At 36.8% G+C, this 25,066-nt stretch overlaps 1 protein-coding gene across 1 annotated transcript in view; it reads left to right on the forward strand.

Moving 5' to 3' along the window:
* The first annotated feature begins 1,123 nt into the window (after positions 1-1,123).
* The window catches only part of ZPBP (zona pellucida binding protein), a 29,515-nt gene continuing 5,572 nt past the window's right edge, over positions 1,124-25,066 (forward strand). Inside the window, exons 1-7 of the mRNA XM_054190568.1 lie at positions 1,124-1,181; positions 7,232-7,312; positions 10,431-10,556; positions 18,987-19,130; positions 21,024-21,242; positions 23,017-23,093; positions 24,728-24,905. Of these exons, the coding sequence (XP_054046543.1) occupies positions 1,124-1,181; positions 7,232-7,312; positions 10,431-10,556; positions 18,987-19,130; positions 21,024-21,242; positions 23,017-23,093; positions 24,728-24,905 (883 nt within the window). The remainder of the gene's footprint in view (positions 1,182-7,231; positions 7,313-10,430; positions 10,557-18,986; positions 19,131-21,023; positions 21,243-23,016; positions 23,094-24,727; positions 24,906-25,066) is intronic.

Here is a 25,066-nt window from a genome sequence, read left to right on the forward strand (position 1 = left end):
AAGCAAGCTTCCTTCTTTATTAAGACAGCTTTCATCTATAGGTCACAAGAACTAAAATGGGTAAAAAGTGACAGCTGAGAACACTATATATATATGCAATACCAGCATTGTAAGGCTAAGCCAACATTATGAAAAAACAGAATTCTGTCTGAAACAACTTGTGTCCACTTTCTATCACACTTGTACATTAAAGTTAATGAAAAGATACTTCCAAATTTGACTTCTGCCTGTAGCAACCCTTTAAAATGCTATAGTGCTGTTTATAATCACTGATACTCAGTAATCTCCATTCCAAACATACTCAGTTTTACACTAGAAATAACATCCAGTGTTGCAGACTGACCTTTCTCTCCACTGCTTACCCTCTCCTGGAAAGCTTTACAAAGAGGAGAGGCAAAGACATGGGAGACAGGCAAGGCATAGGATGGAAGACATTGCAAGGATGACTCATGTTTTGTTGCGTTCATTTTGCAGGATGAAATGCAATTAAAGCTTTATCTTGGATTTCACTGACAGAGGTTCTGTCCAGATTATCTTGGGAAGTAAATTTGCCACGTAAGGCTGAATTATTTCTACTGTCAATTTTCAGAAGTGATCTGTGCTTTAAAGAAGAACATTGATGAGCTGGTCATATGTATAAGCTAGTCCTCTTTACTAGATGTCTGCCTTTTACTTTGCTGCTGGATTCCTGTAGGGCAGTCTTTTTGGTTCTTTGATGCCAACAGCTATTCTTCTTCTCTGGCACAGTAACAACATTCCAAATTTTCCAATACAGTGAAATTTTCTTGCCAGACTTTATTTGCTTCCCAGATAATTCATTTTTCCCTCCTTCATCCTTTCAAAACATCCTTTCTCTAACCTACTACAAATTAAATCTTCTTGCGCCACAGGAATATGCAAACGTCCTGGGATTCCAGGCACTTTCCTAATTGCATTTTTGTAGTAGCGCAGTGAAGACTCAGCAGCACAGCTGTAAATGCTCATGACAGCGACTAGATCAGCCCGTTCTTTGGTTTTGCAATGGAATCTTCCTTGCTCTCTATTTTTTTTAGGAAAAACCGCAGCAAGCATGAAGCCAGCTGACTGTACCTTTAGGCCACCTCCAGGTGCAGCCTGCACCACCATGGCAGGCCTCGCTGTTTCAAAGGAGCAGCCCCTGGAGTGGAGGCGCGGGCGTACTGGTGCGTTAATAAATTGGGATTAATTATGTATAACCCGGCAGCTGGACGACTGCGGATGGAGCTGCCGCGGCGGCAGATGTTTCCCTGGGGTTTGAGGATGTGAAAGCCTTTACCCCACACCCGCCCACCGTCCCCTCTTTCGCCAGAGACGCAAGTGCAGAGCTTGGCATTGCGGCTGGGAAAGCACCGCCGTTGACTTCCCCGCGGCAGGGAAGGCCCGAGGGCGGCGACGCCACCTCCGTCCGCGTCGCTGGCCCTCACCGCCCGCGCGCCCCTCGCCTCACGGCGCCGCGCCCACCCCGCGCGCCGCGCCCTGCGGCCGTTGTGGGGCGGCTAACGGCTGCCGCGCGCGCGAGCGGTCGGCAGAGGCGCTGGGGGCCAGTGGGCGATGTGGCGTGGGGCGCGGGGCTGCCGCCGGGCAACGGCCGCCGCCGGCCGCCTCACGGTCCGCCTCCTCCTCCTCTTCCTTTTCCTCCTCCTGCTGCCGACACCCCCCGCAGGTACCCTCCCGCGCGGTGGGGTGGCGGCGCCCGGCGGCTGTCGCCTGAGGCCTGCGAGACACGGCGCCTCCGGCGGGTGCCGGGACGGCGGGGTCGAGCCACCACCAGCGCCTTCCCCGCAGGGCCTGGTCGCGCACCTCGGGGATCGCGGCGGTGGCAGCGCCGAAACTTCGGTCTGCCGTCCCTGCCCTGCCTGGAGCGTCCGGTGTGAATTTTACAGGTTTTCCCAAGGTCGCTCCCTGCCTGTGCCTTTGTCCTTACCCTCGTGTTTATTTACTCCATTCTCCAAAAGCAGATGCGTGTGTCGAAGCATCTGTGACCCTCTTTGCAGCATGATAGTTTTGTGTTGCTGTGGGGGTGTGCTGTTCCATAATACAGGAGCTGCACCTTTTAACATCCAGCTTTCCCCCTGTGGCTTTTATTTTACACCTGCCAGTGCTTTTCACATCTACACCCACCATATCAACCAAGATTAAACTTCCTTTCCATATGTGGAGGTGGATGCAGGAAAGCTAAAGGATTATCTATGTAATCTTTTTCTTCCTCTCAAAAATGAAAAGTGAGTGCTGGGGAGAGGGGTGTCTCTCCTTCCTATGTACCAAAGGAGCTGCATGCCTGAGGGGGTTGAACACAGGTGTGTTGCATAGACAGCGAGTAGCTGGTAACGTTGGTACTCAGCTAAAAGAGCTGCATCACTTTGTTGAAGGCTCTGAGGTACAGAAATAGTTATGTGGTAGAATACCAAGACACTATATTTTTGGTGTACTAGTGCTGATCTTGTATCCGCTGTGTGCATAATTGTGGCTGTCACTGACTAGGAAATTCAATTGTATGGCCTTTCAACTCTCAGACTAGGAATGGCCTGAAAGTCTCTGTTTTGTAGTGAGGTTTTGAAATTTGGACACAGTAAATCACTTAGGCTTTCTGATAGTATTAAATTGGATTATTTAACTTGTACATTAGTGTGCATACATACCAGGTCTTATTCCGTGGTCTGGTTATGATCAAGCTTCCCCAATTCCTTTATTCTTTTCCACATATTAGAAGTGAAGTTCAAAGTTCTACTCTTAACAAAAAAGGGAAAACCATGTGCAGTATTTTAGTATATGTTCACTAATATGTTGCTGTCATAGTATTTCTTCCATCTTAGGTTTTAGTAGGCATAATAGACATTGTCAATTTCAAAAAAAGACATTTATTTCAATTATATTGCATTGGGAGATTAATTACATAGTTTAGATTGGTGTAAAGAATATGAACATTTTTCTTTAAAGATTTTTCTTTGGTTCTGTTTAATAATGCTAATAGTTTTGGTTTATGTGATTTTCCTTTAGCGAATACTTAAACTTTTTGAGGACAATATGGAACATTTTTCTTAAAATGTCTTAATTGCATTTGACTTCTCTGAGCCATCTGAGGGGAGTTTCCATCTTATTGACAATATGGAAACATTTTAACTTTAGCTTGTTACATGATAAAGCGAAAGTCTCCTTATTAACTAAATTTATGAAACGTGTTAGTGGTGTAATTGTCAAAGGAAATATGAAGGCCTACTTCAAAAACATAATATAGTTGATAGATATTTCAGGCTTTTTTTTTTTTAAAGGGTTAAATTTAACTGAGGCAGATTAGAAACTGAAGTTTGATTTCTCCTATATGACTTTCATATGACTAGTAATTGCAATGTTCATATTTCTGCACAGCACTTACCATCAATAGGCAGCTTAGAAATGCCAGCTGTAATTAAAATACTTGGATATAGGAAAACACTTGACTATTAGCACGATTGAGCAAAAATAACTTAAGTAAGTACCATTGCTATTTATATAATCTTTTGGTGCAGAAATCTCTTTACAAAAATTATCTCAAAACATAATTACTTTGAAAAAACTTGTAGCAGTTACCATAACTTAAATAAACCTTTTCCTATCACTTCATAGAATTTTCATTTCTAAATAAATGAATTGAAACTATGCCAATTGAACATTCCAGTAATACAGTATTAATTAATAAATTGTTTGTTTAATTATTTAGGGCTCATTTTAAACTAACTCTTCTGCCACTGCAATTTTGAGACCAAATTTAATTTTCTGATTAATTATTTTGAAGATGATTAATTTTGCAATGGTAATGTTCATTTTAAGACTAAAAGATTGAGAATAAAATATTTTATGACATAGTAGAATATACTTGATGTGAAACTTAAAGTTGGTGAATGGAGTTCCCTTTCAACTCAATGGGCATAGAAATGAGCTCTGATTCAGTTCAGTACTAATCTACCCGGATTCCTCCTTTGGGCTGGGAGTGGGAAGGAACCCCTCTTTACGTGTCACTGTTGTAACTCCCTTGGATTGGGGAGGAGGAGGAGGTGTTGTTTGTCTGTGCAGGTACAACCCACCCGCTATTTTTGATCTGGAATTGAGACTCTTTCCCATATAGGCAGAACCCTTTAGACATACATGACCTCAATTTCTCTCTTAGTGTTTGGGCAGAATTTTTACATCTCCCAAGTAGATTTTAAATGCATCAAACAGGGTGTTAGCATTGTATCCTGAAATTTAATTCTCTGCAGAATCTTTGCTCTGTTGCAGTGGCATAATTTAGTAGTAAAGCTGTTGAATTTAACTCCATCAGATTTTATAGTCACCCGATGAATCCTCAGGTTACATAAATACTTTATATGGCAAATGTACCCTTGAATTCCAGTCTTTGGGAATGGCTCTTCAGGCAGTTGGGAAGTTTGAATGACCTGGGACTGAGGGGTGAATTATCCCAAACTTCCATGTGTCTGATAGTGATGTAAAACTATTTTTCTTCATCTGTGTTTTTCTGCAAAAGGAACTGTTGCTCACACATTGTATTATGCCTGTAAGAAGTACAAGACAATGACCCTATATATTTCTAGTGTATTGAGCTGCTTAAAAAAAACCTTAATTTGGGGATTAATTCAGAAATCTCATTTATTTTTCTTAGAAATGAGTGAAACAGCTTTTCCTACTGCTTGTTAAGTGCAGGTTCAAATTGAAGGGATGGAATAATATATTAAATGGCTTGAAAAAGCAGCTTAGGCACTTCTCTTGTCCTTTTGTTGTTGTTCTTTCTGTGACTTAATGACCTCCTGATACTTTTTTTTTTTTCCTATGAAAACCATCTTTTTAACCTGATCACATGCACTCTTAAAATAGAGAATGAGAATGGGAAGATCATTTGTGCTAGAGACTGCTGAAGGAAGTGCCATTTAAATTCCAGGTGATGAGGAGGATAGCAAAGGAATTCAAGTAGAAAACAAGGAAACAGCTTGAAAAAAATGTAAAAGGCAGTGTAGAAAACAAGGGAAAGAATGTACGAGAGTTGGGATTCATACGCAGACAGAAACATTTACTGACTGAAATGGTTGCTATGCAAATTAAACGTGTATACACATGAAAGAGCACGTAAGCTGACTTTCTCAAAATCTAGCATGCAATGTCATTGAAGATACCAAAAAAGTAATACCAGAAGTTTTATATTGTGTTCTTTCAGTAACAATAGTGCTTCCACTTTTTCTAGTTCTTTTTTAAATAAACAGTTCAAGAGCTCCACCTTCGGGTTTAAATTATTATTGTAAAAAAATACTACTTTCCTTCTGCATTGATTAAGTAGTGCCTGAACATCCCACAAAGTTATGTATATCTCCTCCTACCTTGTCAGTTTGCAATGCTTAACTTTTCTAGATGCATTTGTTCAGTTGCCTTTTCATAAACTTGGAATACTTTCCTTTCTGTGTAAAATAATTTTCAGTTTTTCTCTCATTAATTTATTTGGTTTTGGTGGATTATTGTAAGTTATAATAATATATTTTATAATAATATAATAATATATTATAATATTGTAATATACGCTATAATAACACAATATAACTTCTAATAATATAATATAACTATAAATTATATCATAATAATATAATAATGTATTATAATATTATCATAATATAATGTATTATCGTTTCCAACTATAATATATAAATCAACTTGACAGTTCATAAAATATTTATGGATCATGTGGACAGATAATAGTGACAGAAAAAAATTTAAAACAGGCTAGTTTTCAGGTAGGATTTTAATTTGCTATAAATTAGTGTACTTCTGTTAAAATCAAAGCATATGCTGATTTCTGTTAATAGAGAATCTAATCGTGTTATTTTGGGGAGCTGAATTTTAATGAAGAATTGGCTGTGTTTCTGCCAGTGCAACAGAACTCTTGAAAGACTCAACGTAAATATTACAGTGAGAAAATTTTAATCCATTTTGTTTTTCAGTAAAACCCCTCCAGTCCTTCTAGGAGGTCTTTGGGGAGAATGAAGTTATTTGAAACATTTTGCTTCTCAAAGTTGTGGAAGTGGTACATAGTGAAGAGATACGGCAAAGTAGATTAAACTGTTAATCACAGAAATCCCTCATGTATGAGACTACTCATGATTATCTTCTCTCATTTTTGCATTGATGATTTCCCATTGTTACTTAAATCAAGATAAATCAAAACAAAGCTGATACTTGACCCCATCTCATTGTTCCAAACGCATGCCTTAATCTATTACCAGTTTACCGTAGTATTTATTGTTGCTTTTACTTTTTGAGTATTGGACCTAAATTAGCAACAAGCACTGATCTGGAGCCACGTAATTATTTAGCCCATCTTCATAAAATAATTGGTGCTGAAGCTATGTTCAGTATTTTATTCCTGTCTTTTGTATTCAAGGCTTTTTGTGCCTTTGTTATTTACTTTCTTTCCCAGATTTCCCAAAAGAATTAGAAATTGCAAACATACCTTAACTCACAGTAGCCCACATTCTTTCCAAGCAGAAGGTGGAGACAAAGAACACAAAATACTGAGAAGTCTAATAGCCATTATCTTTCTGCTGGTGTCAGTTCTGTATCTCTGGAAACTCTGTAAAAGAAAGTCACATCTGACTTGTACTAGAAAAGATACTTATTTTCTTTCAGAAGCCTCGTATGTCTTGCAAAACTTTGCAATCTTTATGAGCTTGTTTTTAATTTCTATTTAAAATAGAACAAATGCAAATTAAAATAACCATAAAATACCATCTGTTTCATCTCATGGGGAAATTAAGAAAATCACAGTCATGACAGAACCCAACCTTATTACTTCAATAATGGTCAATATACACACTGATTGACATCCCAACTGAGGGTATCAAAACAATGCAGCTAAATTTTATCCTCATTTTGGACAGCACCTATCCTCATTATCCCCATTTTGGACAGTCTGAATTTAAAATTTACAGTTATTTTGTAAAACATGAATATATTAAAAATTAAATCTAAACTTAATTGCCATTTAGAATAAGTATGTTTTTTCTGTATCAGTCCGTTGTCATTGTTTTTTGTTGCCTTAATGAGAGTTGTGCATTGTATAAGACATTAAAGTATTAACTTAATATCCATTGAAAAACAAGTCTATTAAAGGGTGTAGGTTAACCTAAAGTGTGATGCTTTCTTTTTCAGATAAATTACATAGTTGTATTAATGCCATCGTTTTATCTTTTAACAGTTCAGCCCTCAAAGAGATTTTTAAGAAGAGCAGCGCTAAGACAAAATAGCTTAAAAATAGTGGGATCTGTTGTATTTCCAGGTATTTTTCTTTAAACATAATGTATCAAATTTTAGTGAAAATATTGTTTTTACCAAGAAAAGGCTTTTCTTTATCATATCCCTTGTTGTTGAATTCTTTTAAATGGTTTTAAGTGGTTTAATTAATTACAATTCTGTACTGACTTATGTATACATTATGATATCGCTGTCTGACAGCATATATTTCTGTCATTGGAATTTAATTTTAATTTTTTTTTTATTCTTACTCATACTTTTTATGAATCCAAGATAATTATTTTCTGTAATCGTTATAAAAGTAACAACATTCAGTGTACTCTTTCACCTGGCTCTATGACTCTTGCTCCGAAATACTGCTTTCTTGCGCTGTAGGTATTCTGACTTCATCTTACTTGTTATGTACACAGAACCCGAGACATGAAGTTTATGTTATAGTCTACAACAAAAACTAAGAAGACTTAAGAATTACTTGCTTTCTAAGTTAAATCATGTAACTCCAGAACATAATATTATCAGTTTCCTTTCTTATTAAACAAAACAAATACTGGAAACTCTGAAAATTAAATTAAAGACCAGGCTGTTCCTCATTGCCATGTATTTACTTATGATGCTTTTTCTCTAAATGCACATTGCCAGCTTGGTTTTGGTAGTACTTTTCCCCATAGTTTACTCCATGTGTGTTTTCCAGTTACTGCTTTACTAGTACCATAACTAGAAGTGATACTTCTGTTGTTTGGGGGAATGCTAAAAGACAACATTTTTTGACCTTTTTTGGGGTACAGATTCTTAGTCATATCAATTTTTGTCCAAAGGTGAAACAATTCTGGGAAATTTTTTCAATTCAATTGCTTTAAAACAATTTGTTTTTAAAGGTTTCTCTTAGGTGTTTAACTTATGATACTGCTTAGCATTAATGTTAAATAATGGCTCTGAGTGGTCTCAATGTTCCTCACATTAGTGTACTTTTTCGCTCTTCTTATTCTGACTCATGTCTGCAAACAGGGCTACTACTTGAATGGCACAGGACAATTTGAAAGTTAGAAGGCACGATTATAATGTTTTATCCCAACTCTGTTTCTAAACAATTTAGTATTAATAATGAATGTTTCCACCTTCTATGGGACAGGCCATTGTGAGTATACTAGACTTGGCTCCAGTCTTCTTCTGAGATGCTGGACAACATCTCTATTTTGAGGGTTTTTTTCACCAAAATCGGGTTAAATACAATGGTACACTATTGAAATCCTACACTTTTAAAATACTGGACAGAAATGTTCTTTTTTTGGATCACCATCTAAGGTAAGTATTTTTATGATAGAGAGAATATGAAAAAATAAGAAAAATAGCAAAGAACTTTAATTAAAGAGCAATACTTTATTTTGAAAGTAATAAGAATAAGGTTATACCTGGTAGATATTTTTTCAGCCATTATTTTCTATCAGATGCCCTTCTGTTATATTATTCCTATGATACGTGTTTACAAAACTGTCATGGAAATTTATAGTGGTGATACAGAATTTGCCATCTTTGCAGGTTATGATAATGACACTATATTTTTCTTACTTTTTATTAGGGATATGTACTTTTTTTTAATATTGCTATAAGACCAGACAAGGTGACCTTGAGGAAATAAAAACCAAAATGTGAAATCGGAGAGATATGCAATGTATCCAATTTTAGACTATCACTAAAGTCAGTTGGTTAGTAAATTTTGAGAAAAAGCATTAAAGATTTGCAATGGAAAAAGACTAATCATATTGGCAGTTGCATTAACATGTAGAATTTGTGTTATTTTTCATGCTTTGGGATTAAAAATTGAAACACCACCTGTTAATGGCATTTATTTCCATGTTATACTATTGTAAAATTGAAAATATATACTTTGCAGTTTTCAGCAATATAAGCTACTGTAAAAAACTGATTATTAGCTGGGATGGACATACCTCCTGATTTTAAGACTATAAAAATTCTGAAGTTATTTTTATGTATTAAATGTTATATCTAAGCACACTGTAATGTGAATGTAAGTGGCTTTTCATTTTTTAATGAAACAATCATACTTGGAGAAGAGAGAAGACTGTGGTGACATTACTGCCAGTTGCCATAATGGAAAAGTGAAAACTGTTTTTCTGAGCATTAATCCCTTCCTGCAACAAATACTTAAACTGTTTTCCAATTGCAGGGAATCTGAAATAGTCAATGATAAGATAACTTTGTGGTAATTTGCTTATTTTATCCAGTTTTAATTATTAGTCAGATTCTCCAAATGTAGTAGCTGTAATGTTTTATACTAGTTGTAGCTTTTCAGTGGCATTAGGGTACCCTGATACAGAGCATGGTATATTCAAGTTCAGACCTCACTAAAGCATAAATGTGTAGCATGCTGGGCTTCTGAAGAGGACAGATGCTTTGCAGAATGTCAGTGGGAAGGGAAATAAAACAAATTGTGCACATTGAAATACTGCATATTATGAAAGTGATTATGACTACACCAATCATAGTTTTTAGAAACAACTGAAGATCTAGAAGCACCTGTATGCTCCAAATTGCATACAAGACACGTACATTTGCTTTACCATGGGAAAAGACTAAGTAAATCATTGTCTTACTCAGTTTGTTTCCTATCTCATTATGTCTGAATTAAACAATAGGCAGCTCGCCATTTAGTGACTACATTACAACACTAACCCCTTTTTAAGCAAATACATAGTGCAGTGGTAGAAGGCAATTTCTAAGAGGATGGAAACAGCAAGCTTTCAAGTCTGAGTATCCTGGACTAACATACTGCAGCTTTACTGTCTCCATGTGTGTGTTGGACACCAATTGAGACAAGAACGCTGCAGAAGGCCATGCTTGTGAGAACCTAGTAAGTGACATACTCCGTTAAGGAGGATGTTACAGTGCACTGTCGTTCTTGTTTACACAACCAGATAAACCTAGAACTACAAAGAATTATCTTAATTTTATTTTCCAGAGAAAACAAACCTTCTCTCCATTTTGTATTTCATTTTGATGGTAGAGATAATAGAACCAGTCCCAAAATTAGAACTCTGTTCAAGATCATTGTCTTGAAATTTATATAGCTTACTGTTAGAATAGCATTGATAAATAGTTAATGCTAATGATAGATTTTTTTTCAGTCAAAGTTTATGTCAAGCTGAATCACAACAGTCCACGTATTTTATGTCTTACAAATCATCTGAGAAACTTAGAACTCATTGATCCAAAATTCCAGTGGAATGCACCAGGTGGTGGTCTTTCTTCAGGTAAGGATTTATTTTCTTACGTGTCCCCCGGCATCCTCTCCCCTTCCCCTGGCTCCTCCCTCAAAGCAGCATGAGGATTTAAAGGTGGGGAAGTAACTGAGGGTGGGGAAGTAACTGAGGATGGAGAAGTAACTGAGGCTACTTTGCAAGTGTTTGTATGTATACTATTAAATGAACTTTCACTTTTCAGAAAGAAAGGGGTGAGATAACCAAACTAAAAGATGTTTTCAGATCTTTGTAAAGAATGGTGCCATCTCTAAAGAGTACTAAATGGAGCAGGGTGTGTTGCATGCAACAGAAGATGAGGATGACATTTTTTGCTGCACTGAGAGCTGGGAATGTTCTGCAAGGACAGAGTAATAAGATGATGGGTGGTGTGATCTAGCCTAACTGCCTGGTCAATGACAGGCTATCTTCAGGTATGAAGTTGCTCAGGGCCTTGACCACTTGAGTTTGGGGAATCTCTGTCCTTGCAAATTTTCTGTCTTTTCTGTGCAACCTGTTCTTTTTTTCTTATTTTCAAACATAATTTCCCTTATTGCAACTTGTCATTGTTGCTGTTTGTTGTTTTGTCTTAAAAAGTATGGATTATTCTTCACTGTATCTCCTCTTTGGTAGTCAAGGGCTGCAGTTCCAACCTTAGACTTCTGTAGGATAAAAATCCCAGTTTCCTCTGCCTCTTGTCCTATGCTCCAACTCCCTAATCATCTCAGAAGCCTTCTTGTTGACTTGCTCCAGTTTGTTAATATCTGTTTTGTACTGAGGTGTCAGAACTGGAGCGCCCAGAGTGTCCAAATGACTTCTGAGTAGGGACAGAACAATCACTTTGACCTGCTGGATATACTGTTGCTAATGCAGCCCAGTATGCAGTTAGCCTTCACTGTGGCAAAAGTGTGTTTCTGATTTGTATTCAGTTTAAAATCCACCAGGACTCCCAGGTACTTTTTTGCAGGGCTGCTTCCAAGTCATCTGGTCCCCATCCATATATGTTGCTGCTCTTATTCTGTTTCGCGTGCAGGACTTTGCATTTATCACTGTCGAAGCTCATGAGCTTTCTGGCAGATGGTCTCTCTAGTCGTGCAAGATTCCACTGAATGGCAGCAACGTCCTGTAGTGTATCAGCCACCAGCCAATTTGATGTCTTTTGCATATGGGACAAGAAGGCGTTCAGTCCTGTGGTACAGGCCACTGGTAAAGATGTTAATAAGTGGCTGCTAGGTAGACCATCTTCAAAATGATGATGCAGACAGTTTTTCATCCATCTTGTATTCCACTCATGTAGTCCATGTGTCCATAGTTGAGCTACAAAGTTGTGATGAAGAACCACACTGAAATCCTGGCTAAAGGCTTTCAGCATATATGACATCTGCTGCATTCCCCTCATCCTCGGAGGCAGTCATTTAATTCCAGAAGACAACTCAGGCTGGTCAGCCATGATTTGCCAATGGCAAATTGATACTGCCTGTTCTCAATCACTGTCTTGTCATTCATGCATCTGGAAATGACTTCCAGCAGTTCTCTCATCTTTGCAGGGCCTGGGGTGAGGATGGCTGACCTGTGATTCCCTGGATCTTCTTCCTTGCCTGTTTTTACGCTGGATGTGTTTTTTTGGTCTTTCTGGTCATTGGGGACCTCATCCCTATCAAAATAGACAACAGTCATTAATTAGTCAGCTCTCTCAGCATCCTCAGATATATCTCATTCTGGTCTATAAACTTGTATGTGTCCAACTCAAGTAAGTCAGTCAGTCCCTAACACCACACTCCCTGGAGGATCTCCCCTAAACTCCAGTAGAGCCTGTTGCAGGGCTGTAAAGCAGCCCTTGCTAGGAATGGGCGAAACAAATGCAGCATTGTGTACCTCAATGTTTTCTGTGTCATATGTTCATCCCCATTCAGCCTCAGGCCAGCATTTTTATTGCTCTTCCTTTATTGCACGTATTTCTGTTGTCCCTACATATCCCTTACCAATTTCAACTTCTGGTTAATTTGCTCATAGAGAATTTAAACATTCATTTTCAGAAAGACGCCTGTAATGAAATCACTGTACTAATCTGCTATTAGGTCATGAAAACCCAAAATGACTGTTTCTGTGTGGAGTATGTTGGGCTACTTATACATATGTTATTTTTCTCAGATAATAGGGATTGCTTAGAGATCATGACTGGCTCAGCAGCAGTATCTTTCCAAGTCTGAGCGGGGAACCAGAGTTCTGTTTTTTTTGTTTCCTTCCACATATATCTCATTTACCCTTTAGTGCAATTTAATTTTTAAAAAGAACAATAAGCATTGTGACAAATTTATACACCTGTTTAATCTCTTATTTTAGTTTACAATTTAGGTTATGAACCATTAATCTTTTTCCAGTGGCAGTCTTTCCAAATAGTATTTGCTTTCCCCTTAGTCTATACTAATGCCTATCAGAACTCTGTCATTGGTCTTGTATTTTCCTGTTACACAATCTGAAATATCATTTACACCATAGCGATTCTTCATTCTTAATCCTTTACATGCTAACCTTCACACTTATATGGTATCTAACACTGAACTGTGTTTTTGCTCTGACTCTGGTAACAGACTTCACCCTCTGAAAGAATTTTTAGCATTCTTTGCCGAAAAGTAGTATAGGTGATTTTGCTTATACTTAAGCCTGTGGGCTATGTCATTTTACATGAAAGTGCTAATCTCCCGTGGGATGGATGTATTCTGGTTAGCTGAGTGTCCTGCATTATAACTGATATATTTTGATGCCCAGTCTGTGATGCATGACAGACATGGTATAAGGTATATTGTCATGTATTTAAGTATTGAGCTAAATCTGATCAGACAGAAGACAACCTCCTGATCTGCAGTTAACAAAAGTTGCCCACTTCACTACTGTGGTTTCTGTTTACTCAAACTGCAGTTTTGGCATTGTAGAATAGGAAACCATGGAGACCTCAGACTTCTTCCACTTGACAGGTTTAAATCTCTTCAGGCAGATTGCTTCAGTAGTATCCTAAGTTGCTATGTCAACCTTGGTTCGCTAGCAAAAAAGCTATGGTGGCAGGGGCTCTTGGCTCTGTGGCAACTTCAGGTGTACTAGAACCAGCAGCTGGTGGGCAAAAAACTTTTCAGTGGGAGAAGAAAACTTGTGTTGTCCTGATATAACTTTCTATAGGGATGAGAGGTTTTAGAAAATATATTTTTAAAAAAGTGGTAATGAGAGAACTTCAGCTTCAGTCACCACAGTTTTGGGTAAATAGCTCTTAGGGCTGTTGTCACATTCCTTTTTTTTTTTTACTCAGAGAAGATAAAGTATAAACGGACAAAGAGCTATTTAAAGTTCCTAGCTTATGAAATGTTTGCTGTAAAAGAATTTGATCACTTGGCCTCCTTTTAGAATGGGTGTAATCCTCTCTAAATGGTAAAATTATCCATGGATATGGAGATAATGGTAAAAAAAAATGGTGTGACGATTTAGTCTTCTTGTATCTATCATAGCGAATCTCCATAACAGTGGGAAATTAGGATTCATAAACCTTGCTTGATACACTATTTCATACTTTTTCAGTGTGGTTGTAGGAAAGAAAAGAATTCTTTCAGTGGAAATGTAGAATTGTGAATCAACTTTTAGGAAAGACTAACAAAATATTGCTTTTTGCAACACTTCAAAATAAATGCAATTCTTTAAGCATAAAATCTGCAGGAAGAGAGCCCATATTTCATAGTACTATCTGTCATAGTTAGAAAAATCAGATTCTCTTTCAGGCACACCAGCCTTTGACACACACCCTAAAGAAGTGTTTTGTGCCCCAAAAGTCTGTCTAGCTGTATACATCTAATATCATGACTATAGTAAAAGCTTACAAAGAGCATCTGTAGCCATTAAAAAACAGTTTTGTTTTTTGAACAAGCAGCTTTGTTCACACATAGTTCCAGTCCACTTATGTGCAGTTGAAAGAGTAGTAAAAAATTAAATACTGCACAAAATGTAATATAAAATCATTACAACTTTAAAATTAGCAAGTCATTTTTCTTCACTTAGAATAGTGACTCTTTTGTACTAAGACCTGGAAATTTTACTTTGAAGTTTTTAAACAGCTGATGGGCTGGTTGAGAATAAGAGTTTTTCAAAATATACTTTAGGTGGAGGAGAAATCTTTAAAATAATTGCTTCTTATGTTCTAGATCTTAAAAGTTTTACTGCACAAACCAGCATTTTTGATGGTGTTCTGAATGGCTAAATAGAACAGAAAAGAGAAAGCATTTCAATCTTTATGTCTGAATGCAAACGTTGGAATAGGCCTGTTCTAGTTCAGTGAAAGTAAACTTAGGAATTTGGATTTACAGGAAAGTTACTGCTTTTCGTATACACTGCCACCTAGTATATGCAAAGAAGGAATATTTGTGTTGGAAGACTGTGACTGTCCTTTCATAGGACTGAAAAAAGTGTGTACTATAGTTTTGTAAAACAAAGCAACTGACAAATTAAATACCTGCACTCAGACTCTCAACTCGAAGTTAAACACCAGATGTTCTAAAACCTACTATTGGTGTATCAAACAGTTCTTCTGTGTAGAGGGAAGGAAAGAGAATCAGAAGAAATACAAAGCTGCTTTTAGCAGATGTGTGTATCTGCGTACTCGTGCTATCTGCATAACTGATGCATGACTTAGACATGTTTCCTAAGAGACTGTCAGAGTCCTGTCTGGACAACAAAACAGAGTATGTTTTATTCCTAACAAGCTTTTCATGTGAACTCAAGTTTATTATATACCGCGTTAGCTTTTGATTCTCTACATGTATAATTTGTCACTGAATTTACCTATTTGGACATCTTTAGATATTGCGTATTTAAGTTTGAACATGGTCATTAGCTTAATCTGAAGATTAGAATATATGATCTGGATTGATAGCTGTTTCTAAGTGTCTGAAGAATCTGTTTCTGAAAAGCCCATTGGCGTGATTCTGCTGTCATTTACCTTTGTTTTTAATGTATGATTTCAAAATACAGAAATCGCTCCACCATAAAACTGGTCTGAATAAGAGATGGGGTGGGAGAATGGGGACTAACTTGATTTTTTTCACTGAAAGAACTGGAAGAAGAATCAATCTGTTGGTTCCATGTTTAGTAAACATGGAAACTAAAATACAGGAACACTTAGTTTCCTACAGTACTGTGACTGGTGCTGTTTAACTAATCTTTGTTGATGACATGGGCAGTGGGATTGAGCGCACCCTCAGCATGTTTGCCAATGACATCAATCTGCGTGGTCCAGTGGATGCACTGGAGGGAAGGGATGCCACCCTAGACAGGCATCCCTTTTAGGGTGCCTAGAAGCAAGGGGACCTAGACATCTGCTTGAGGGTGTCTAGGTCCCCCTAGACCCCTCAAGGGTGGGATCTAGAGGGGCTTGAGGGACCTAGACAGGCTTGAGAGGTGGGCCTGTGTGAACCTCATGAAGTTTAACAAGGCTAAGTGCAAGGTCCTGCACCTGAGTTGGGGCAGTCCCAATTACAAATACAGGCTGGGCAGAGAATGGATTAAGAGCAGCCCTGAGGAGAAGGACTTGGGGGTGTTGGTGGATGAGAAACTCAACATGAGCTGGCAATGTGCGCTCGCAGCCCAGAAAGCCAACTGCATGCTGGGCTGCATCAAAAGAAGCATGGCCAGCAGTTCAAGGGAGGTGATTCTGCCCCTTTGCTATGCTCTGGTGAGACCCCACCTGGAGTTCTGCGTCCAGCTCTGGAGTCCCCAACATAGGAAGGACATGAATGAATAGAACTTTTGTTCTATTTTAAGTCATGCCACTTTTTACTGACTCCAGGCAACCTCTGAACTTGATCACATTGTTTTCTGTCTGTCATGCATGTGAAATGCCTCTTGAGTAATAGTGGCATATTAAATCATTTAACATAATTCACATCACAAAATGTGATGTAAAATCCTGCTCACCTCTCTTACTGGACCTGCTACAGAGAAATAACATGGAAAAAATATTAGATTTAAGAAAAGGGTGGATAGCTTAATCACTTTTAAAATTTCATTGTAAAGATATTTAAAGTCTGTTTTGCGAACCCAAACTCATCTGAGTAGGCAGTATTCTTACATATAATCCCATGGAGCAAGGCATTTTAAGTGTGGTTTCTTTTATAACTCTAGGGGAAAAAAAAACCCAAATTGATAACATAACAGGCTCTTTGACTTCATGATCCAAAAGGAGATTCTTTTCACACAGATGTACCATTAAAATAATTAATGTTTACTATGTAAAAATTCTGATCTTTTCTGGTATATGAAGCGTTCCTTGTTCAAGGTATGATAGTTCAGTAATGCATTTTATAAGTAGCATAGCTGCCTGTGATATATCTTAAAGGTGCTCCCGCTATCCAGGCAACTAATGGGGGTGTTGCTTTTGGCCTGCACAGGGCAGTTGCACATGCCAAAGATCAGAACTATAGTTCTTAAATCTATGCTGTTTTTCTGACAATATTAATCTCACAGCTATTCCAGCATACAGTAGCAAATGACATTCTAGTTTATAGACTTAGCATCCTGAGTAGTTCATCATCAGATTAAAAACCTCCTCATCATACAAAAAATGAAAGACAGTGTGCCATTAATGATAGAGCCTAAGCTGATACGGAATTCCAAACCATTTTTTGGTTCAAAGAATTTGCGTTTCCAGTCTTTTTAATGGTACTCTTTTTTACCAGCACTTGATTTTGTTTTTTTTTTAAACACAGTGATATATATGACAAAATTAATTAAAAGCTTAAATGATTTATTGAGGAACAAAGTTGTCCTACACCCTTCTGCCAAGTATGTAAAATGATGCACTTCAGTTAGGCTATTTTTTCCCAATATCTTTCTTAAAATCACATACCAGGAAAATCAGTGTGCACCTACAGTAGCATGTTAATTTTAATAATTTGTGGCTTTGAAGTAAAGTGCTTGATTTTACTCACCACATTTTTTTTTGATCATGGTCTGGTCTTTGAGCGCACAAACTGGATTCCTTTCGGATGAAGCTAATTGGAAAGGTTTTCTTTGAGCAATAATGTGTGCTCAATCTGTAAAACCAGATTAGGACTGGTTTGAAGTAAAAGCCCTAAGATCCGCGCAGTATAGATCTCATGTCCTTTGCATTGATTTTCAGTCTAAAAATATGCTGCTTTTGCACCACACTAATTGTCTAAGCTTCCATCATCTACATAATACGTATAAATCACTTACGATCACGGAATCACGGGATTTTTCAGAGTTGGAAGGGACCTCTAGAGATCATCTAGTCCAACTCCCCTGCTGAGGCAGGATTGCCTAGAGCACATTACTCAGGACTGCATCCAGGCGAGTCTTGAAAGTCTCCAGTGAAGGGGACTCCACAACCTCCCTGGGCAGCCTGTTCCAGTGCTCTGCCACCCTCACCGTAAAGAAGTTTTTTCTCATATTTGATCAGATGTTTAAAAGACTTTTTCTTGTCTCTGAAAATGGAACCAAAAATCCAATTTTACCTTAAAGTCTATTATAATTGACTCTAATCTAGTGGTTCCCAATGTTTTCTTTGACAGCTGCCAGCAAGATGGGCTGCATATTACTATTTGAGAAACCCATATCTATATTGTTACTGCCTCAGGACTTTGCAAGTCAGGAAAGGACTCATCAAGTGTCACCATATAACCCACATGCAGCCTACATGGGACAACTGTATGGCTCATTATCAGTGCCCAAATCTGACCTTAAATATTGCTTCCCTTTCTCTTAAAAAACTAGTTAGAGAGCCATGTGCATGATTTGTCCTTTGAAGTAGGATCCTACTTCCTCTCTCCCTTGAACTAAGGAGTTGTGTTAAGACTTTGGCCACCATAACAATGCATATCTTTCCATACAGAAGGATTATTTTACAATCTTAAAGATACATGATTCTCATTTTGGCATATACGTGTAATTTCTTTGGAAGGTCTGTTATGTAGTACTTGCTTAACTTAAGCTTCCTGTCGTGCCTACTTTGAAGTTTACTGCATGTTAAACATGACCAGCAGCTAATTCATGAGGCAGTTCCTGAAGACTGAAAGGTTAGTAGTCAGTTTGACTATATAGAGGTATAAAAAGAGATTAGTTGCCCTCTTTATCCTTTTTTTCTGGGAGTTTTTGACTCTTGGAAGTGGTTCTTGGAGAGAACAATAGATGTCTGAGATCAAATAAAAACAGGTTTCTAGGACTGCTTTCTCAACCAATACTTAAAACCACAGCAGTAATAAGGCATATATGTGTAATGCTGAACTGAGTGACACACAATCAGCTTCAGTTTCTTAGTGCTGTGTCTTCAGCTGAATCCATAATATTATTATTTTGTCCACAGCTTAATAGTAAATAACCATTTGGACCCTTACTTTCTGCATTTTCTCATGATGACAACTAAATTTATTTCATTATTGTGTTTACTAGAAAATAGCAGTGTGGAAATATCACCAACAGGAACTTTAATATTGAGAAACTTCAAACTGAGTGGAGTTTACACTTGTTCCATTTTTTATAAGCTAACAGCAATGCAACCTTATAAAAACCTCTCAATAAAATATCTTATTTATGGTAAGTTATCAATCCAGGTAAGTGTGTTGTTGCCTTGGAAAAGTTTTATTTTTAAAAATACATGTTACTATTTTTAAATAAATAAGCTTATTTATAATTTAATTTGCAGAGATAAAGACATTCTCTTTCTCTGGAAAATTGGTTTTAATGTTAGTTACCACCAGGCAGTTCATTTAATGTCATTTACAGAACTTTAAATGAAGCCAAGTGGCTGACTGAGAAACTTATGAATACAGTTCTTTTTAAAAAAGAAACATAAAACATAATGAAATGTAACAAATTGAATAGGCACTAATCCTTAATAACATTCAAGTAGTATAATTTTAAACTGAATTATTCTTTATGAGATTAATTTTAGCACAGCCATATGGATTTATTTCACACGTTAGTGCCTTTATTATTACCTGATTGTGTTTTTTAAGAACATATCATTTAATGATGTAATATTTGTAGCTTATTCTTTCCCGTTCTGATTACATTTCATTCTGTCAGCAGGTAAAAAGTCTTGATAAAGTGAAATATTGTAAAAGCAACGTCATTTATTCATTACTAGCTCCCTTTTTCTTCTTTAAAGGATATTTTATTCTTATGGAGATGTAGGCAAGAACTATGTCTGATTGTGAATTTAAAATGCATACCAGTGCTCATTTAGAAACATGGTAGAGCACAATAACCTAAATTAACCTCTGATGTAAATTAATTTTACTTTGGCACAGTAGCCTTCATACAGAATAACCATGACTTTCAGCAACCAGCTTGCTTTACAGAACTGGAAAGGAAGAAGTTTCTTTGAAACAGTTTTGATGGAAAAGGTTACAGTTTTCAGTAATGCAGACTTACATCCTTCAGTAAGGATCCAATCTGAATGTTAGCATACAAAATGCAAGTTTCGTACATATATACAAAAACATTCCGGAAAATGCAGAAGCAGGGGAAAGGAAATGGGGGAGGCAAAAGCCAGATAGAGGATCTAATGAGCTGTCTTAATTGAGTACCATATTTTGGATGTTCTGCTTCTTCTGTCAGCTGGTTTGGTATCTATTCCTTTGCTCTTTCTTCCCTGCTGCCCCATTCTCATTTCTGTGATTATACGCGTACCATGACCCCTGTTCTTCATTCTTTTACTCCTGTTTTCTCTATAACATTGTGCTCTGTTGATCTTCAGCTTTGGGTAAGTAGAGTGGTTATGAAGTAACTAGAAACATGCATTTTATGGTACATTGGCTTATTTGTAAAAGATGCCCAGGTGTGCATTTAGCTTCACAGTAAAGGTGAAATAGCTGATCCATCCATAAAAGTAAATTACATACCTATATGGAAGCTTTTTCAACTACTTCTGCTCACAGAGAAGGAATTCCTGTTCATCTTATTAGCTGCATCTACTATTGATCTCCGGGGAAGAGGATTCAGTTTTTAAGCCATTTAAAATACTTTTGTGGTAGTTGACTAAAAAATATGTAATATATTACTATAACTGGCTATAATGCGTGAGATGAAATATTGTGCCACATAATAAAGGGTATTTTGTATGCTTCTTAACCTTAGTATTCATATTCCTGATCCCTTTACTGTAATATCCTGTTGGTTAGTAGTCAGTTTGACTATATAGAGGTATAAAAAGAGATTAAAAATTAAATTAAAAAATTATAATAAGAAAGAGTAAGACTTACCTATGGATATAAGTAAGAATGTCAACTTGTCAAAATCTCTTAAGTGTTTCCAACTGGCCCAGCATACACTATTTCATCATTAAAAATTCTCTGGGGGTGCAAAATTAGTTTGGTTTATAAATTGAGGATTTAAATTGGTAATTTTATTTTCAAATACACCAGTTATTTTTCTTCTTTTTACTTCATATATGTTCCTCATAATCTTCCACATTTTTCCCCGCAGCTTATTCCGATCCTAAAGCTTACTATGAGTTCACAGCCCGGTATCACGCAGCCCCCTGCAACAATTATTATAATGCTTATTTTGAGAGAACATTGATTCAGATACTAAACAAACTTGTTGATGAACTTTCTTGCGAGGTTACATTAATTAAGGCTGAATGCCATCATGTAAAAATGCAGAGAGGGGGTCTACAGAATGAAATCTTCTTTACATTTTCAGGTAAAATTGGCCTTGCTTTTAAAGAATGGTTAGAATTTTTATAGTTAATGAAATGTATTTACTGCTTATATGCAGAAAGTATTGTAAGGGTTTAATAATGAAGTTTCTTGATTGTAAAAATGCTTTAAAGTATTGCACGTGAAATTCATGTCAATAGCAAAAAGACAGTGGATCTACTCAAAAGTGCCTATTTTACATTATTTCAAAAGAGCTTTAGAAGATTTTGTAGCTGTGGATGGGTCAATATTTTTTAAATTTTGTATCATAAAACATTGCCATGATGTCCCTTGTTGCACACTAACATAGGAAGGAAAGTTATACAGTGTATTCTGTAACTCCCCACATTACCTTCATCTAGCCATGTACAGCAGGTGTATAAATCACTCCATGGATGTGCCTTGTTTTTTACAAACAGCTTCCAAATGACAGACTAAGGCTGGATGTCTAATTTTCAAGAACTAAAGTTAAATGAGATGAATGTCGTTACTTTTCTTTGTTTAAGTGGCATCAGTAAAAGAAGGAGATTTTGTAATTTTCCATTTCTTTAAAACAAAAGGAGCCTAAAGGAGACCTGGTGTCGTGGTTTAACCTCAGCTGGCAGCTAGAACCACGCAGCCACTCACTCATTTTCCCCCCAGTTTGGCTGAGAAGAGAATTGGAAGAGTAAAAACAAGGAAAAAAACCCTCATGGTTTGAGATAAAGACAGTTTAATAATGAAAGCAAAAGCCTCACACACAAGCAACGCAAAACAGGAAATTCATTCACTACTTCCCATTGTCAGGCAGGTGTTCAGCCATCTCCAGGATAGCAGGGCTCCATCATGTCCTGCTGCCCCTTTGATACGACCCAGTGATAAACTGCACGTTCCTAATTACCTTGAAGTCTTATAAAGTACTTGTGATTTCTAAGTAGCTTTTGGTGTTTCAGAATTACTTCCATGACAGAGGTAGATAAAGCTTATAATATAAGGAGCTAGTTAAATTCACATATTAACAGAAAATTTTACTCTTAATATGGCAGCTTACTCTAATGTCAGTTTGTAGAGCAGTCCAGCAGCTTAGTTAACTATTGCCCAGGCTTTCACCATAACATGTCAATACTAGTCTGTTGACAAGGAATGTGGATCCATGCACATTACTAAAATATAACTACACTGTTTCTTCAGTTTGAACTTGAAGTCTTCATTCAGTTCCATGTGTCTTAGGCATTCCTACAAGAATGTGAACGGTTGAGTTTGTGAGGCTCAGGAACTGATATGTTTGTGCAGGCACGGGAGCAGGAAAGATCTTTAAAAGCGCTAGATATTGTCTTGATTGATTGTTCTTGAGAGAAAACTTGAGTCCATTGCAGAAACAGTCAGAAACTTGAAATGGTAGGGTTGCTGGATGGCTGTTTTAAAACCAGAGTCTTGATAAATCCACAACAGCAGGCAGGTAATTAGAGAGGGAGTAGCTTATTTCTTTTGAAAGGATTCATATATATATATAAATCTGGGAAGAGTCCAGAATTATACATTTCCTTGCCGTTAGAATTTACAAATGAATGACAGTTCCCATAAAATATTTAAGTATACCAAAAATTAGACATGTAATGTCTGTAAGAGGACAAGCTCTGTGATTTCTTTAAAATTTTGCAAGTTAGACATCTGAAATATGGTAAAAAATCCTAAATACTTGCATCAGAACTGACTAGAATCTTAAAGTAGTAAATCAAAAAATAAATGTTGATTTAATTGACTTTGTTCTTCTATAAACAGATTGTGTTTTGTTACAGTTGCTTCCTTAGACAGAGAAAAACACAACAGACTATGTCAGGAAAGTGCTTGCGATGCATTTCATAGACTAAACAAGGTACAGTAGATGGAGGAATAAAAAGGCAACTAACATCATAAGCTTCTCTCACAATAAAGTATAATAACATAGAATATGAAACATACTTTAGTAAATTAATAAACTGATAAAAAAGTTTTAGTGGATATAAATTGGTATCAGTTAAAATTTCTAATATTCCATTGCCATTATGAATAAGGCAGATCACACTACTAGTCTATATTAAAGACAGTATACTAAGAGTATGAAAAGTGGGAAGACAGTCGGAAAACTTTGAACATGTGCTATCTTACAAATATCAAATACGCTGTTTTGCAATGGGAGTGATGGAAATCATCACTTCAAAGTGATTTTATTATTGATCTGGCAGAATTTTAGCTGCTTGCAGGTGTTTGGTTTTACGATAGAAAACCAGAAGCCAGAGTCTTGTTTACTAGGTTAAGTGTTAATTCAGAGGTTCTTAAAGGGTAAAGGATAAGGCGGAAGGGAAGGACAGGAAGTATACTAAGAAATAGCAGGTATGCAAATCATGCTTTGGGATTCCAGCAGAGGGGTGAGGGAGTCTCAAATAATGTACTTATTGAGCAGCTTCCATCCTGGCCACTGAAAAAAACCCTAAATTTGTGGGGAAAGCTCATGGTCAAAGTTCATCTTTTTCATACAGACAAGAGAATCAAATTAAGAGAGCATGAATAAATCTGTTTTTGACAATTTTTGTGTGTACTGAACCTTGCAAACCTATTAGAGGTGTTTTTCTTGCTTTTTCTTTTTAGCTTTATACATAATTAAGCCCTGTATACAAATGAAACACTGGATATGAAGCATTGATACTTCTTACTGTTAGACTTTGTCAGATTGCCCATGAGTCTGGTTTTAGTTACATATTTTATATGTTTTAGCCAGTTAAAAGTCACATTTTTACTTTTAACTACTATGACTTAAAATCTTTACAATTCCAGTGGAAGACACTTCATAAGAAATGGTCCAAAAAGTCCAGAGAAATAAAAAATAAAGGATTTTTAAAAATAAACGTTGCCTTTAGCTAGGGAGATGGAGCAGATGAGATGGAATAGAGATCCCTTGTATCCTAATATTTCTATGATTGTGCTGCTGGTTCTGCACTGATTGAAAGGAACATTTTTCCTATCTAGGATTGTATTTGTGCAAATCTTCTGAGTAAAGGAATTAGTCTTCTGTGATTATATTTGACTGATATAATAAGCCCCTTATTTAACTTGGCTTCAGGACACCTTTGGCATTTTCTTTTTATGGAATAGAAATAGCTAATAAAGATGAAAAATATGTCTGAAATACAGGTGGACTTAAATAATAGTACCTATATAGATGGGAAAGCTGCAAGTCTGTTATGTCGGGCTACGTATGTCTAATGTAGGCAAAATTGCCAAAGATTAGCTTCTAAAGTTGTATTTGTACAATCCTGAACACTTTCAAAGACAGTAACTGATCAAGGTTTATCTAAATTGAAACCACCATATCCAAGAATATGATATCGTCCTACTGTTTCCATTCAGCTACAGATTTAGTGGTACATCCTTTAAACCTTAATCCTAACTCATACTCACATTCTTTTGTCTTCTCTTGTATTCTGACCTCTTTCCATCAAAGATTCTGAAAAAATATTTGTTTCAATTTAGGCAAAACACCTTATAGAGAGATTTTTTAAGCAACAAGTGGAAGTTAGCAGAAAAAGTTCTGAACCGTTGCCTGAAATATATTACATTGAAGGTACTCTGCAAATGGTACAGATTGATCGCTGCTATCCAGGGTATGGAATCAATGCTCTAATACATCCAGACTGTCCACAGTGTTGTGGTAAGTGAAAAATTCATTTATTGTACAAAGTATTAAATACTGTTACACTGTTTTTTGCTCTGATTGAACTCAGTACTTTGCTATTTAATTTTATAAAATTGTTACGCCATACTGTTTTGGGCTGTGATCCTGTCAAGTCTGTCAAGGTGACCAGTACTAGA

The sequence above is a fragment of the Rissa tridactyla genome, chromosome 2 (assembly GCF_028500815.1).
Source record: "Rissa tridactyla isolate bRisTri1 chromosome 2, bRisTri1.patW.cur.20221130, whole genome shotgun sequence".
Lineage (NCBI taxonomy): Eukaryota > Metazoa > Chordata > Aves > Charadriiformes > Laridae > Rissa > Rissa tridactyla.